The 15458-nt window shown below is 34.4% G+C and overlaps 1 protein-coding gene across 1 annotated transcript in view; it reads left to right on the top strand.

The window, feature by feature from the left end:
• Sema1a (semaphorin 1a) overlaps nucleotides 1-15458 on the top strand; it is a 751515-nt gene that overhangs the window by 709794 nt on the left and 26263 nt on the right. Inside the window, 4 exon segments of the mRNA XM_065501135.1 lie at nucleotides 9124-9206; nucleotides 9268-9411; nucleotides 9784-9895; nucleotides 10310-10452. Of these exon segments, the coding sequence (XP_065357207.1) occupies nucleotides 9124-9206; nucleotides 9268-9411; nucleotides 9784-9895; nucleotides 10310-10452 (482 nt within the window).

Genomic DNA, 15458 nt, shown 5'->3' on the forward strand with positions numbered 1-15458 from the left:
TAGAACTGAACTAGAACTGAACTAGAACTGAACTAGAACTGAACTAGAACTGAACTAGAACTGAACTAGAACTGAACTAGAACTGAACTAGAACTGAACTAGAACTGAACTAGAACTGAACTAGAACTGAACTAGAACTGAACTAGAACTGAACTAGAACTGAACTAGAACTGAACTAGAACTGAACTAGAACTGAACTAGAACTGAACTAGAACTGAACTAGAACTGAACTAGAACTGAACTAGAACTGAACTAGAACTGAACTAGAACTGAACTAGAACTGAACTAGAACTGAACTAGAACTGAACTAGAACTGAACTAGAACTGAACTAGAACTGAACTAGAACTGAACTAGAACTGAACTAGAACTGAACTAGAACTGAACTAGAACTGAACTAGAACTGAACTAGAACTGAACTAGAACTGAACTAGAACTGAACTAGAACTGAACTAGAACTGAACTAGAACTGAACTAGAACTGAACTAGAACTGAACTAGAACTGAACTAGAACTGAACTAGAACTGAACTAGAACTGAACTAGAACTGAACTAGAACTGAACTAGAACTGAACTAGAACTGAACTAGAACTGAACTAGAACTGAACTAGAACTGAACTAGAACTGAACTAGAACTGAACTAGAACTGAACTAGAACTGAACTAGAACTGAACTAGAACTGAACTAGAACTGAACTAGAACTGAACTAGAACTGAACTAGAACTGAACTAGAACTGAACTAGAACTGAACTAGAACTGAACTAGAACTGAACTAGAACTGAACTAGAACTGAACTAGAACTGAACTAGAACTGAACTAGAACTGAACTAGAACTGAACTAGAACTGAACTAGAACTGAACTAGAACTGAACTAGAACTGAACTAGAACTGAACTAGAACTGAACTAGAACTGAACTAGAACTGAACTAGAACTGAACTAGAACTGAACTAGAACTGAACTAGAACTGAACTAGAACTGAACTAGAACTGAACTAGAACTGAACTAGAACTGAACTAGAACTGAACTAGAACTGAACTAGAACTGAACTAGAACTGAACTAGAACTGAACTAGAACTGAACTAGAACTGAACTAGAACTGAACTAGAACTGAACTAGAACTGAACTAGAACTGAACTAGAACTGAACTAGAACTGAACTAGAACTGAACTAGAACTGAACTAGAACTGAACTAGAACTGAACTAGAACTGAACTAGAACTGAACTAGAACTGAACTAGAACTGAACTAGAACTGAACTAGAACTGAACTAGAACTGAACTAGAACTGAACTAGAACTGAACTAGAACTGAACTAGAACTGAACTAGAACTGAACTAGAACTGAACTAGAACTGAACTAGAACTGAACTAGAACTGAACTAGAACTGAACTAGAACTGAACTAGAACTGAACTAGAACTGAACTAGAACTGAACTAGAACTGAACTAGAACTGAACTAGAACTGAACTAGAACTGAACTAGAACTGAACTAGAACTGAACTAGAACTGAACTAGAACTGAACTAGAACTGAACTAGAACTGAACTAGAACTGAACTAGAACTGAACTAGAACTGAACTAGAACTGAACTAGAACTGAACTAGAACTGAACTAGAACTGAACTAGAACTGAACTAGAACTGAACTAGAACTGAACTAGAACTGAACTAGAACTGAACTAGAACTGAACTAGAACTGAACTAGAACTGAACTAGAACAAACGTATGAGGCAAAACTTCCCAACCATTTCATTCTAAATAATTTTTAACAAGTATTGCAACATGTGGCCGAGCGTTGTGATGATGGAATATTATGGTTTCCTATCTGGTCGCATAAAGACGTTTGTAAAGACCTTAGCGCCATGATTATTTAGCTTTGATGTCGATTCGGCTGATTGACCTAGCTTCACATACATATTCATCTCAAGTAATGATTCGGTGCAAGGTCTCTCGGCTTCAATTCGTATTGTATCCAATTTCCTTGCTTTTGGGTGATTCCTGCTTTGAAATTGCTGCTTCATTAGCTCCCAATGATTTTGCAAGCTGTTGTTGAGTTTGACAATAATCTTCATGGAGTCATGCCTCCAATTCTTGATCTTCAAACTTTTTTGGCTGCCCAGTGCGATCTTTGTCTTCCTAGTCAAAACTAGCACTTCTGAACCGCTCAAACCAACTTTCGCAAGTTGAAACATTCAAGCTTTAGTGAACAATCGGTGTGTTTCAGCTGCACTTTTTTTAAAATTAATGAAGTAAAGCAAGACGAATAGTAAGTTCAAAATTCGACATTTTCGAAGAAAAAAACTTTGTTGTTTACACTATAATGTTCAATAAATGAGTAAGAATAAATGACAGTTATGTACCCTTCAAAATCACATATAAGTTATTAAAATAATCAAATCGTCATATTTTAAATCCCGCATTTTTAAGTAATATACCCAATAAAATTACATTTTCTTATATTTGTTGAATTTTGAAGTTAATTTAATAAAGTGGCCTGTAGTTAATTTTGAAGCTTTCGTTTCTTATTATTTAATCTATGAGATACCATTTAATTTAACCACAGTTCAGCATAAAGCTTCTTTAATTTAGATGCTGCTACCAAATTTAATATAATTTTTACGTCCTTGGCCTTTTTTAATTGTGTCTCTATTATTAGTGAAGTTTATTGTTAAATGCTAAATTCGAAATTGTATATGTCTTGCTGTGAAATTTTGCATTTTTTATGCTGTCACACCACTTGCTCTTAATATTGAAATCTGCTATTTATTGGTGGCTGCAGTTTATTTTCCTTATGTTCTCTTAATTATAATATTCTTGAATACTTATTAACTGTCATATTTTTATTAAATATTTGACATAAATATGTGTCACACAATTTCCGTGGAATATTTCCCTTCTTTTTAATTACAAAAAGCAAACAGTGTTTGCTTAATTATGGTGTTTTTTTATTATTAAAATTAAAATTGTCTCATTATATCTATGTTTAAGACCATTTGAGCCATTTTAACACTATTTTATGTAGGGCATCCATATGCTGACATCTAAAGATATTTTTGTACACATTTTTTTTAGCTATTTGTTCAAACATTTTTCTTCTTGTAAATTAAATAAAAATGCAAATTTGTTTTTACAACAAATTAAATTACTTTCTTTTTATAATTGCCATATGGTTCTTGTTGCTTTTTGAACATATTTTTGTGAAAAGATGAAAAGTTTTTTATTTCTATTAAGTCTCTCATTAAAGTATGTTGTGTAGTAGAAGGTGCAGGGAAAGCAAATTAATAGACAAATGTAATTAACAGGAGTAGAGACAGAGGATATTGAAAGTTTTTGTGATTAAAAAAGATAAAAACTTGTTCCCATATTATGTAGGATGAGAACTATTTCATTCAAGAACTACTCAATATTAGTTTTTATAAATAAAGCTACCGATTCGAAGGACCATTTCTATTTAATTCCAAAATACTAATGAAATCCAAGATGTTTATATTTTAGAAAATTTTGTAATTTCTTAACATTTATAAATTTATTTGACAGTTTTTTAATATAATAATCTTCCTTCTTCCCTCAAGCTTAATCCTCTGCTCTCTTGCAAACACTTTCCATATAAAACTGAAACATTACCTTATAATTTCATCTCTATAATTAGCCCATGTCCTCTTTCTTTAACCCAAATTACCAAATAATTCGTTTGTTAATGTGGCCCACAGAAAATTACCACAAAAACATTATTTTGCCAAAATTGCTTTGTCACAATATTGTTTACTTTACTTCCTTCTACTCATTTAGCGTACTCTCCCTCTCTCTGTCTCTCTCTCTTGTCATTATCCTAACAAATGAATGGTTTTAAGCAGAAGAGTACAGAAGTTTTTCGTAATTAACAAAAGTACTAGAATGTTTACATGATACAAAAAGTTCCTAATTGTTAGTATAGATATTAAGCCACAATTAAAAAAGCATAAGTTGTCAAGTTTTTTTTTCTTTATTATTTTCAAATCGTAAAAACTGTCTGGAGCAGCAGGCCACATGGCAAACCAAAGACTATTTGCTCTTACATACATATATATTCAGGGAGACAAAAAGGTCGTATTATGTCAGTGTTTAGTTGTGAGTGGGAATGAACATGAAACTTAGTGACAGTTTTAAACAATTTGAATTTGGTTTAGAATTTTGGTTGTGTTTTTTGGTTAAATGGAATACAATTTAACTGTTGTGTTAACTACGTATTATAAAAATTGTTGTGACTTGGACCACTTCCTGATTATAAAGAAGTTTATTTTGCTGCAGAAATTTAACTGTCTATTATTTCTAGATTGCGACGAGATTTTATAAGTAGTAGGGCAATTGATCCTATGCTGACTACTGTAGTCAACAAATGGTTTGGTTGAAGAGACGATGGAATACTTGTTGTACGATTGCTGTACCCAACAGAAACTCAGACTTTTATATATAAAGGGTGTCTCAGAAAGAGAGCACTTTTTAAATTTAGTGTATTTTTTGTACAAGTATCAACTCTGAAATTTGGCAGCTGTCACATATGTTTATTTCGATAATTAAAAATGGAGCGCTTTACGAAAGCTATGCTTAGATCGCTGGCAAACTTCGAAGAATTTTCAGTCTAGAAAGTGCACCTAATGTGTAAACCATTCGAAGAGTGGTCAACAAATTTGAAGAAACTGGGTCGAGCGTCAACGTACCGGTCGGTCTCTTGAAAACATGGCTGCTGTAAACGACAGTATCACCGAAAACTTTAATTCGACATCGTTCTCAATAACTTCAAATTTCACGAAGCACTATGCATCGAATTTTGACAAAATATCCCAGCAGACCATGGAACTTCAATGTGTAATGGAGCCAAGTGAAATCAATGCCATTTTTTCGAAAAATGTCATCTTATCCAATCTCCATCTGAATGGCTTCGTGAATGCACAAAATTGACGAATTTAGATGGACCACCAAAACTCCTCCTACTTCAAGCTCATTAAGCGAAACTTGAGAGCTTTTGCATTGTGACTTTTTCTAATACAATGCTTTTGATACTAGATTATTTGCCTCGTACTGCAATGATCCAACATTATCAGAGAGATACATCTCAGATCTATAATTCAAATATTTGAGATCTTTAATTGGTTAGAAAGTTAGTTGGCAGCTTTTTGTCAGAGTATCATTCAGGCAGCTGGATCAAAGCCACGTTCTCTCAGATGAAATTCCGTGCATTGTAATGATGTTTTACTGGATGAGGTACATGGTATTCTAAGGATTCCATTAGGACTTCATTGTGGAATAAAACGGCTTGATTTTTCGCTTCAAAGCTTCTCTCAACGATATAAAGACTTTCTGGATTGGGTACCTAATCCTAGTGGATCGTATTTAATACTAGATTATTTACATCGTTCTCCAATGATCCAACATGATCAGAGAGATACACTTCAGGTCTTTAATTCAAATATTTTAGATCTTTAATTGATCATTCACACAGCCGGGTCAAAGCAACTTTATTTCAGATGAAATTCCATGCATTTTAATGATGTTTAACTAGCTGAGGTACGTGATATTCGAATGATGCCATCAGGTCTTCATTGCGAAATAACCTTGATTTTTCATTTCTAAGCATCTCTCAACAATATAAGGACTTTCTGGATTGAAGCTCAACTGGGTACCCGATCCTAGTGGATCATACTTGTATATAAATCTTCACCTTACACGATTCAGAGATTGACGAATACACCGTCATACCATTTCTATCCATTTTAAAACTGATTATCCAGAAGAAGGTCTGTGGGTCTGCAAATAGAAATTGATCTTTTGAGAATATCACATGATCAATTGAGTCAAACACTGTATTCGATAATTCAGAAAGACGATGTCCTAGCAACCTCAGTAGTACGTAGATTTCCAGACAATGCAGATAGTGCAGACGTTGTTCTAAGATAGTTCAAGTATTCTGAATTCCGATTCAGGTGATATCCGATAACAAGTTACTCAGTTGTGATCGTTGTAATCTTGGGAGAAACGCGTTACTCTTTTGATACAACCTAGGCCTAATCATGCTTGTGATTGTACAAGTAGTTTCTCTATTCCACCTTATCTGAGCCTACTATAAGAAGTACCACTTCAGTGCTGTTTCCACGTAAAGACAAGTCTTCTTCATAGTTGTCTATTATGCCCCTATGTCAATCCATATAAATACGACTTACTCGTCATACTATTTTAGGATGGATCTCTAATTTCCCGGATTAGACTTGATGAGATTTGCATCTTATATCACATGTCCACACAGTCATAAAAGTACGACTGCCGAATGTATGGCCATCCGATTTAAGGCTGCTCCGCATTCCCTGATTATACTTGATTACGTTAGCTGCCTTTTTATATGCCCGTTTTTGGGATCTTAAAAGACATATTTATTCCAAATTCCTGGATGTAGACACCTCAGCAAACTCAGTCCTTCCTTTTAAAGACTATACGAATGTAAAGGTTAATTGTAGAAGGATTACATAATCCTCTAGTGTCAGATTATGCAATCGAATAGTTTCAAAAAGAAAGACCTTGATGATCAATGTGATCTGGAAGCTTTTTTATAATCCAATACTTCATACGTACGATCCTTGCTTCCATATGCTAATCTTGTTAAGTCTCAAGGCCTTATTCAATGCTAGTTACCCTCCTTATCAATCCATCGTAATACGGTTTGACAATGTAAAGAGTGGTCTTCTGTTATCAGGATTTATATTCTTCTTAATATAAATCCCCCTTACAGAGCCTCAAATAGTTAGTTTATATTCCAGGGTTTGACTCCCCATCTCATGCCTATGGCTTTTTCTGCAAATATACATTAGCTTTCGCTTTACCAAAGGTATTTTTATGTACATGGTTTACCAATACCCACCCGGTTGGTACTGCACTTCTATAAATATATGCGACGAACGAAATGTTAAAAAATCGAATTCTATATTTAAATCTATAGAACTATAAAATTTGATCAGTGAGTATAAATGTCATTTAAATCGAAACAAAATTAAAAAAAAATATTAAACCAATAAAAACGAAGTGGTCACCCGGGTGGGTATTGGTAAAGCGAAGGTTAATATCAAGGCTTTAGATGTTCTTGCCAGAATGTTGGGTTTCCTGGACAGTTTATTGTCAAGACTGCGTAGAAATGGGAATCGTTTATACCCTTGAAAATATTACAAGCTGCTTCCAATTCTTATTCGACTAAGCGTTTTGATAAGTTCAGTTTCTATTCTGTCTTATTTAAGCAAATCTCTGAAACAGCCAGCGCTACATCATGGAATCCTGAGCCGATATATAAGTTGAAATATTTGCAAATATTTAAATCTGAAAAATTAAATTGGCCAAAATCGGATTCCACCTAAATTATCTTCTGCGGATCTTGATGTCTTAGATTATAAGATATTACCTATTTAATACTAATGGAGACTGAAAAGATATTTATTTCAATGATTGTTGATGAAGTTCTCGCAATGTGGAGAAAATGGTACAGCACCTCGCCTGTCAATATCTTGCCATGACCTGCATTGACCAGAAGAGATTCTGCAGAACTTGGTAAATTTGAAGTGTCTATATTAGGAGATTCTCTAAGCTCTCTAGAAAGATCCGATTGGTATAGATTTACAGACCTGATTCAGAAACATGTGCGGATCATTTATTTTAAACATCTTTATGAAAATCTCTGAGTTTTTAATTACACTATACAACAAAATCAATTTTTTCCAAAATTACAAGGTCAGACCAATCAATTTTGATAGAGGAGACAAAAAAATACACGTGTATCGGCGTTTTGAAAGTTTACATCTGAATTTAATTTGAGGGGGGTTAAAGTTGCCCAATTATTGTTAATCGGCATAAGAAACCATGTGATCCTTACATTTTAGGTATAAAATGTATTCAGCAAATTTATGTAAAATGTTACGGGAACATTTTTGTAGAATATGTTAACCCTCTAAATCCTCAAGGCATGGGTCTTTTTTGTCCTTCTTTTAAGAAATAGCAAAAAACACCTTTAAAACAGGGATTTAAGGGGTTAAAATGTTCCGCAAAAATATTATCCGTGAAATTTTACTATAAGTCTCTGAATACACCAAAACGGACACTTCAACCAGAAAGTCAGAAATAAGACACAACAAAAGAGAGCCTAGGGTTAATTACGCATTTATTAAGAATTTTATTTAAAGTAGCCCAAAAATTTAACGGTCTGTAATGACTGCCTGCAACATTCATAATGTTTATAAACATGTCCATCAGCAGAAGGTTCTACTTATCAACAATATTGAGTGTGGCAACACTAAATGTTTATGCCGCTAACATTAACATAAAAAGCTCTAGAATTCGAATATACGAGTTTTGACCGTTAAGAACAATCTAGGCTACTCAGATGCAGATGTCAGTGTGTATAAATAGTGAGTGCTGTTGCTGTAGTGAATGAGTCTAATTTGAAGCATCGTTAAGTAAGGACATCGGCGGCATTGCCAGTGTTTACAAAGTGTGTGTATTTCTGCGAATTTATAAACGTGTATAAAAGCACTATTGTTGTACAATTGATAAATAAAGAGTTGTTACAAGTTTTAAACTGCTTTTATTTGCAATCAAAAGTATCTGGCTTATTTAAAGGAAATAAACCACGTTTTTAAAAGGTAAAAACGTAACAATATGAAAATCTACTAGGCTCTATACCGATTGGTATATAGATGCAGGACCTAATTCAGAAACACGTACGGAAAATTTATTTTAAATATTTTTATGAAAATCACTCAGTCTTGAATTATTTTTGGAGGGTTTTTCATACAAAAGTTGAAAAAGTTTCCGTCTGTTAACTGATTTGGGGGCCATTAAAAGGATAACAAATTTATAATGCGTTATTTTATAACTGTAGCAAGTTAGACTTTCTTCAGATTTAGAATTATTAGCGAAAAGACTTTCCGCTCAAAACAGCAGGAACTTCAAAAATTCCACATTGAAATGAAAAATCGTATCTTATATTTCAGTTTGTTTTATAAAGAAAGACAAAATAGATATCTCATCATGACTGACATTTGAAAATATGGAATTCTTTTAATATTTTTAATCTCTCACATTCTTTAATCTTAAATCTATTTATTCTCTATTTTCAGCTACCGATTTACACAAATCGCTGTGGATCCACAGATCAAAACGCCGGGCGGTAAAACGTATGATGTGATATTTGTAGGCACTGGTAAGTTTTCATAGAGCTGAACATAAAATAAAATTCTAAAACACCGTTAATATTATTTTAGATCATGGTAAAATCATAAAATCGGTTAATGCCGAATCAGCGGATTCGGATAAAACAGTAACATCGGTGGTAATAGAAGAAATCGATGTTTTGCCTAAAAGTGAGCCCATACGCAATTTGAGAATAGTGAGAACAATGCAGTATGGTATGTATAAGTTTTGTAATATTCGAATGTACTGTGAAAACAATAAGAGAGGGAAATGAATATTGAATTTCTAGTCATCAAATATAAAAAAATAATTGAATTGATTTAAAAAAAACTCTTATAGAAAATGAGAGAAATCCAATTCTTCAAAAAATAGTTGAGTAAATTAAAAGAGAAACTGTAAACTAGTTTCTGAAGAATTGCCTATTTGCAGTTACCCATTTCAAATTATTCTCTCTATATATTTTCCAGTGCATTTAAGAACTTTAATACTCCTATTAAACAATTTGTTTCATTTCAAATCTGTTTATTTTTTTTTTGGATTTTTTTCGGAAATTTATTTTTTTTGGTAATTTTTATATTTATTTATAGATCAACCCAAAGATGGCAGTTACGATGATGGTAAATTAATCATTGTCACTGATAGTCAAGTGATTGCCATACAATTGCATCGTTGTCACAACGATAAAATCACCAGTTGCAGGTGAGTTTTGTTAACATTTTTTTTTCCAACTTTTTCTGCTTATAAAACACAAATTTTCATTGTTAAATACACATGTTGATGATGGCAAAAAAATATAAAAAAATAAGCAAGAAAAAACTGAAATTTATTTTAAAAATGTGCATAAAATAAGTGCATAAAATAAATAGCAACAGCATCCTCATGCACTTACTCAGGATTTTAGAGTTGAAAAAGTATAAAATCCTATATAAACAGACAAGTAGTGCTGTTGCTAGTTGCTGAGCAGCATGATGATGCAGCAAACATTAAATTTATTTTTTTTTATTTAAATAAAACTTAACCAGCGACTTTTGCTGCTTTTTACAAAATCATAGTGAAATAAAAAAATAACAAAATGTTTTTTATTTATTTTTCATTGCATTTTTTTATTTATAGCGAATGTGTTGCGCTGCAGGATCCATATTGTGCCTGGGATAAAATTGCTGGCAAATGTCGTTCACATGGTGCGCCACGTTGGCTGGAAGAGAACTATTATTATCAGAATGTCACAACTGGCCAACATGCTGCATGCCCCTCAGGTTGGTATCGCCATAAACTCTTACTCTCATTTATTTTCCTGGGGCCAAACTGTAGTGTAGATGGATGTTGTGTATGTCTGCAAACGGCTGACACTATCAACCATATTTACATCTAAAGGTTTCCTACATGCTCCTCTCGCTGTGGGTTCTGCTTTTTTTTCCTTTTTTTTTTTGAGCGAGGAGACCTTTTGTTTTGTTGTGGCAATTTAAACTTACATACATATGGATATGTGTGTATACCTATCATTGGCACATATGTTCCAGACAGACTTCACCATCAGCAGGAGCAAAAGAACTGGATCACAAAGAAAAAAAATATAGTGGCATAGTGTGTTTTTCTGTTTTATTATATACCTAACCTTATATATTGATTAGTCAGGCCCACGAAAATAAAGTAATTCTTATTAAAACCCATTTATTATAAAATCATCATTTCGAAAAGGATGAACAGTTGATTAGTTAGACCTCGAGATGGAACAAAGGAACAGTACGAATCATTTCTATCATGTTAAATAATGGGTATGGTCATGGGTAAACGATTGGTAAGGAGGAGATTTATGACATCTTCATATAATTTATTGAGTGTTTAAGGAAAAGGTGGAGATTATGAAGATTTTCTCTGGATTGCAACCTCTCTAATAAAATAAACAACCGGTATAATTTGAAAGGTATTTGGTTTCAAGCAGGTCCAAACAATCACAAAATACAGATCCTCAATCGATCTAATTGGTTAAAAATTTTGATTTTAATTTTTTACAATAGTTTCATAAAAGATTTATTATCTAAAACTATCAACAGCAAAAAAATTTTATTCAAAATCCAAAAGGAATTATCATATTAAAGACACACCTAATGACAACATTAACTATTTCTATCCTGAAAAATAATGTGGCCTGAATCCATAAGTTAAGTTAGGTTCCAATCATCAAGCAGCTCACTTGGGTCCATTCAAAACTGATTCCATTGTGATACCCAAGAAGTAAACAGCAGTATATTTATAATACATCCGTTGTTTCCAAGTTGAACCAACCAGATTCTCTGATGCAGGAATGGATGCGTCTCAGATTCAATTTTGATAATTCATCTAAACAAGAGAGGAAGGGTCTTCCAAGAATACGTTCCCTCAAGTTTATCAGAGCCGGGCATTGGTAGAATAGGTGGAATACAGTTTATAATAGCTTCTACACAGAATAGGTGGGATACAGTCTCCTCCTCTTCTTCGTTTCGACAGCTTCTACAGTAATTTTGATAATTCGTCTAAACAAGAGAGAAGGGGCTTCCAAGAATACGTTCTCTCAAGTTTATCAGAGCCGGGCATTGGTAGAATAGGTGGAATACAGTCTCCAATAGCTTCTACACAGAATAGGTGGGATACAGTATCTTCCTCTTCTTCGTTTCGACAGCTTCTATAGTAATCGTTGGCCCATTCTTCTAGCATATGTAACAATTATACAGTGTCTTGTAATAAAGGAAACAATTAGCCTTATTTGCTCACAACGGAATTCCATAATTAGATTCGTTCTTCGGACATCGCAATAACACGAGTGAATTCATTGGTCTACCTATTTTGTGCAGTCTAATATAGTTTCTTCCTTTGCAAGGCAAGGCAAATTACCAAAAATGCATCAATCGTCTCCTCAGGCATCATCGGTCCCATTTCGGTCAATTCGTCTGCTATACAATTACAGTGATTTTCATCGTGTCCATGTAACCATACAAGCTTTATCCTAGAATGTCTCGCTATCTCATTTAGGGATACCCGGCATGCCTCGGTTAACTTAGATGTCGTGAAGACACCCGCTATTCCGTTAACGTCAACCTTGAGTTGTGTATAAGGGATAGCAAAAGATTGGTTGCTTCAACAGAAATTCTATCTTAATAGCTGATTTTCTGTGCTACCGATTCATTCGATTGGCTAAAAATTCCGTTGCCACTAAAAATCTGTTTTCTCTGTGCACCTTTTCCGGAAATCTTTCCAATAAAGATTTTATAGTTGCTTCCGTTACCTTTTTGGACGAAGTGGTCCACTTACGCCTAAAATCTGTAATGTCCTGGGATACCTTTCTTGTGTTCTTTAATACGTTTTTTACAAGAGCCCAATACCTTTCCACAGGCCGAAGTTCTGAACAGTTGGATAACGAATTGCGACCTGAACTTTATACGACTTCATTCCAGCATTAGCTTTTGCTCTCCGCACAAAAGAATCAGTTCATTTAACTTTACCAGCTGCTTTTCTGATAGAAGTGTTTGGTGCTCTTCGAAAGAGTTGTTCGACTTCTTTTGCCTTGTCAATATCTGTTAGATCTATTTGTCTTTCTGATCCAGGTTTTCTTTCAATTTTCAAGTCCTCCTTATACTGTTTAATGGCTTTGGAAACAGTGTGACAATGAACCTTCAAATCTTTTGCTATTTCGACAGTTTTTTGGAAAAGTTTTAAATATTTTTTACATATTTTTTTCGGTGATAATTTTGATCAAAACCTTATATACTTTTAATAACACGTAAATGTAATTTTAAACAACGATAGATGATAAATTAAGCATTTTTGTTGGTGTCCATCCATCCAACTCAGGTCAAAAGTAGTTGGTACTCCTCGACCTATAGTGCTCTGGCCAACGTCGTTCTCTACAAAATATCTACTGATGACGCCGCCAACCTAAAATCCACACCAAACAGTGACTTTTTCAGGATGCATTGGACGCTTTGGATCTCATGTGAATTGTTATCGTTCCAAATTCGAAAATTTTGTCACGCAAAAGTGGTCCTCGCCGTTATCTCGCGAATTACGCAAACTGTTGTCTTCCAAGTTTTGAATGGCTTATCAATGAAGACTTAACATAACCCGAAAAAATCCAAAGGTGTGCTATCACACGATCAAGGCTGCCAATTAACAGATTCGGAGTGCGAAATTGGAGAAGTTCGATGATACAAACCATATGTTGTTCACAGTGCACGAAAAAAATTTCTCATAGACATTTAAGAAATCCATAATAATAATTTCTTCAATTAACTGGCCAGCATAAAAAAAACAATCCGTCATTTCGACAATCCACTGTTCCACGTGGTATCATCTCAACCATCATCAGCAACATCAACAGCCAACAAAGAGAAGAAGAAACAAAAAAAAAAGAATTATAGTAAATTGCTATCATGTCTTATTGTTGCTGTAGTTGTATGTTGATGTTGTTATTGTGACCCATGTTTTTTTATACATTTATGTACGTATTTCTGTAACATTGTTGTAATAAAAATTTCATGTGTAATTGGAGATTTGGATTATTGCCAAAAGTGAAAATTGCAATTTGTTTTGCTGCTGTTGCTGTTGATGGTGCTGGTGCTCCTGCTGCCTGAGTGATATAACGGTAACAGCAGCAACATTATACCCATGATGTTGTATGTTGTTAGTCCTGTATGTAGTCCATATTATATTAAACAACCCAACCAGCGATGCGTTCGTTGTTGTACCAATCTTTTTTTTATTTATTTTTATTGTTGAAGTGCAGAGCTAAGGAGAGAGAAGAGAGGAGAGAATGAAAAAAAACCAACAAATTTTTTATTTGTTTTATACTTTTTAAACGAGATTTTATAATATTAATGTAATTCAATTTTTTGTTATATATTTTTTTTATTTTTTTGGGAATCTGGTGCTTTTATGGTCTATAAATATGCAGTTACGCATATAGACATCCCAGCAGTTCTGGGTAGGCAGTAACACAAAAGTGCTGGGATTTAGTGATTTCTCCTATGATTTAGGAGATACAAAATTATTTTCTAAGTCACTTTTAAGGGACAATAAAATGGAAATTGACTCTACTAGATTTACTAGTTGTGAGTAGGGATCCAAACCTGGATGTTTTTTTAGAAAGTTCCAGGAAACTTCGGGAATTTTCTTATAGTAACAGTTTTTCCGCGCTCAGATAAAAGAGAGTCGTTGTGATTTGTTTTCAATCGAATGATTCAATTAACTCCTTAGATGTTTTGGATACTAGCAACTTCAATAATCGTCAGAGTTACAATGTATTGCAATGACTCACTAACTGTACAGTTTGTCACAAGCGATAGCTACGTGATGCGTTTCGTTGGTACAGGATCGGTTTATTACTCCTATGATTACTACGTTCGGATGTAAACGATTCTGCTTATATATATCTGGGATTCTTCGGGACTTCAATACTCGTCGGCGATACGATTCACTAACTGGAAAGTTTGACAAAAGCGGTAGATATGGATTGCTGGTGATGCGTTTCCTCGGTACGGGAACAGATGATAACTAAAACTATAATATTTTAGATATTTAGTCTATAACAGAAGAACTTAACTAGTGGATAAGTAGCCGAAGTTGGTGTATTGAACAGTTAGCCGAAGCCTCTGTCTTGAACAGACGACTGAAGTCTCTGTATTTGAACATACGACCGAAATATCTGTATTGAGCAGTTGGCCGAAGCCTCTGTCTTGAATAGACTACCGAAGTCGCTGTATTGAACAGTTGGTCGAAGCCTCTGTCTTGAACAGTCGGTCGAAGCCTCTGTGTTTAACATACGACCGAAGTCGCTGCATTGAACAGTTGGCAAAAGCGTCTGTACTGAACAGACGACCGAAGTCGCTGTATTGAACAGTTCACCGAAGCCTCTGTCTTGAACAGTCGGCAGAAGTCTCTGTATTGAACAGTTGGTGGAAGCCTTTGTCAGCTGACCGACAAAGGCAGATGACTGAAATATCTGTATTGAGCAGTTGGCCGAAGCCTCTGTCTTGAATAGGCTACCGAAGTGAACAGTTGGTCGAAGCCTCTGTCTTGAACAGTCGGTCGAAGCCTCTGTGTTTAACATACGACCGAAATCACTGCATTGAACAGTTGGCAAAAGCGTCTGTACTGAATAGACGACTAACATCTCTGTATTGAGCAGTTCCCGAAGCATCTGTCTTGAACAGTCGGCAGAAGTCTCTGTATTGAACAGTTCGCCGAAGCTTCTGTCTTGATCAGTCCGCCGAAGCCCCAGTACTGAACA

The sequence above is a fragment of the Calliphora vicina genome, chromosome 2, assembly GCF_958450345.1.
Source record: "Calliphora vicina chromosome 2, idCalVici1.1, whole genome shotgun sequence".
In the NCBI taxonomy this organism is placed as follows: domain Eukaryota; kingdom Metazoa; phylum Arthropoda; class Insecta; order Diptera; family Calliphoridae; genus Calliphora; species Calliphora vicina.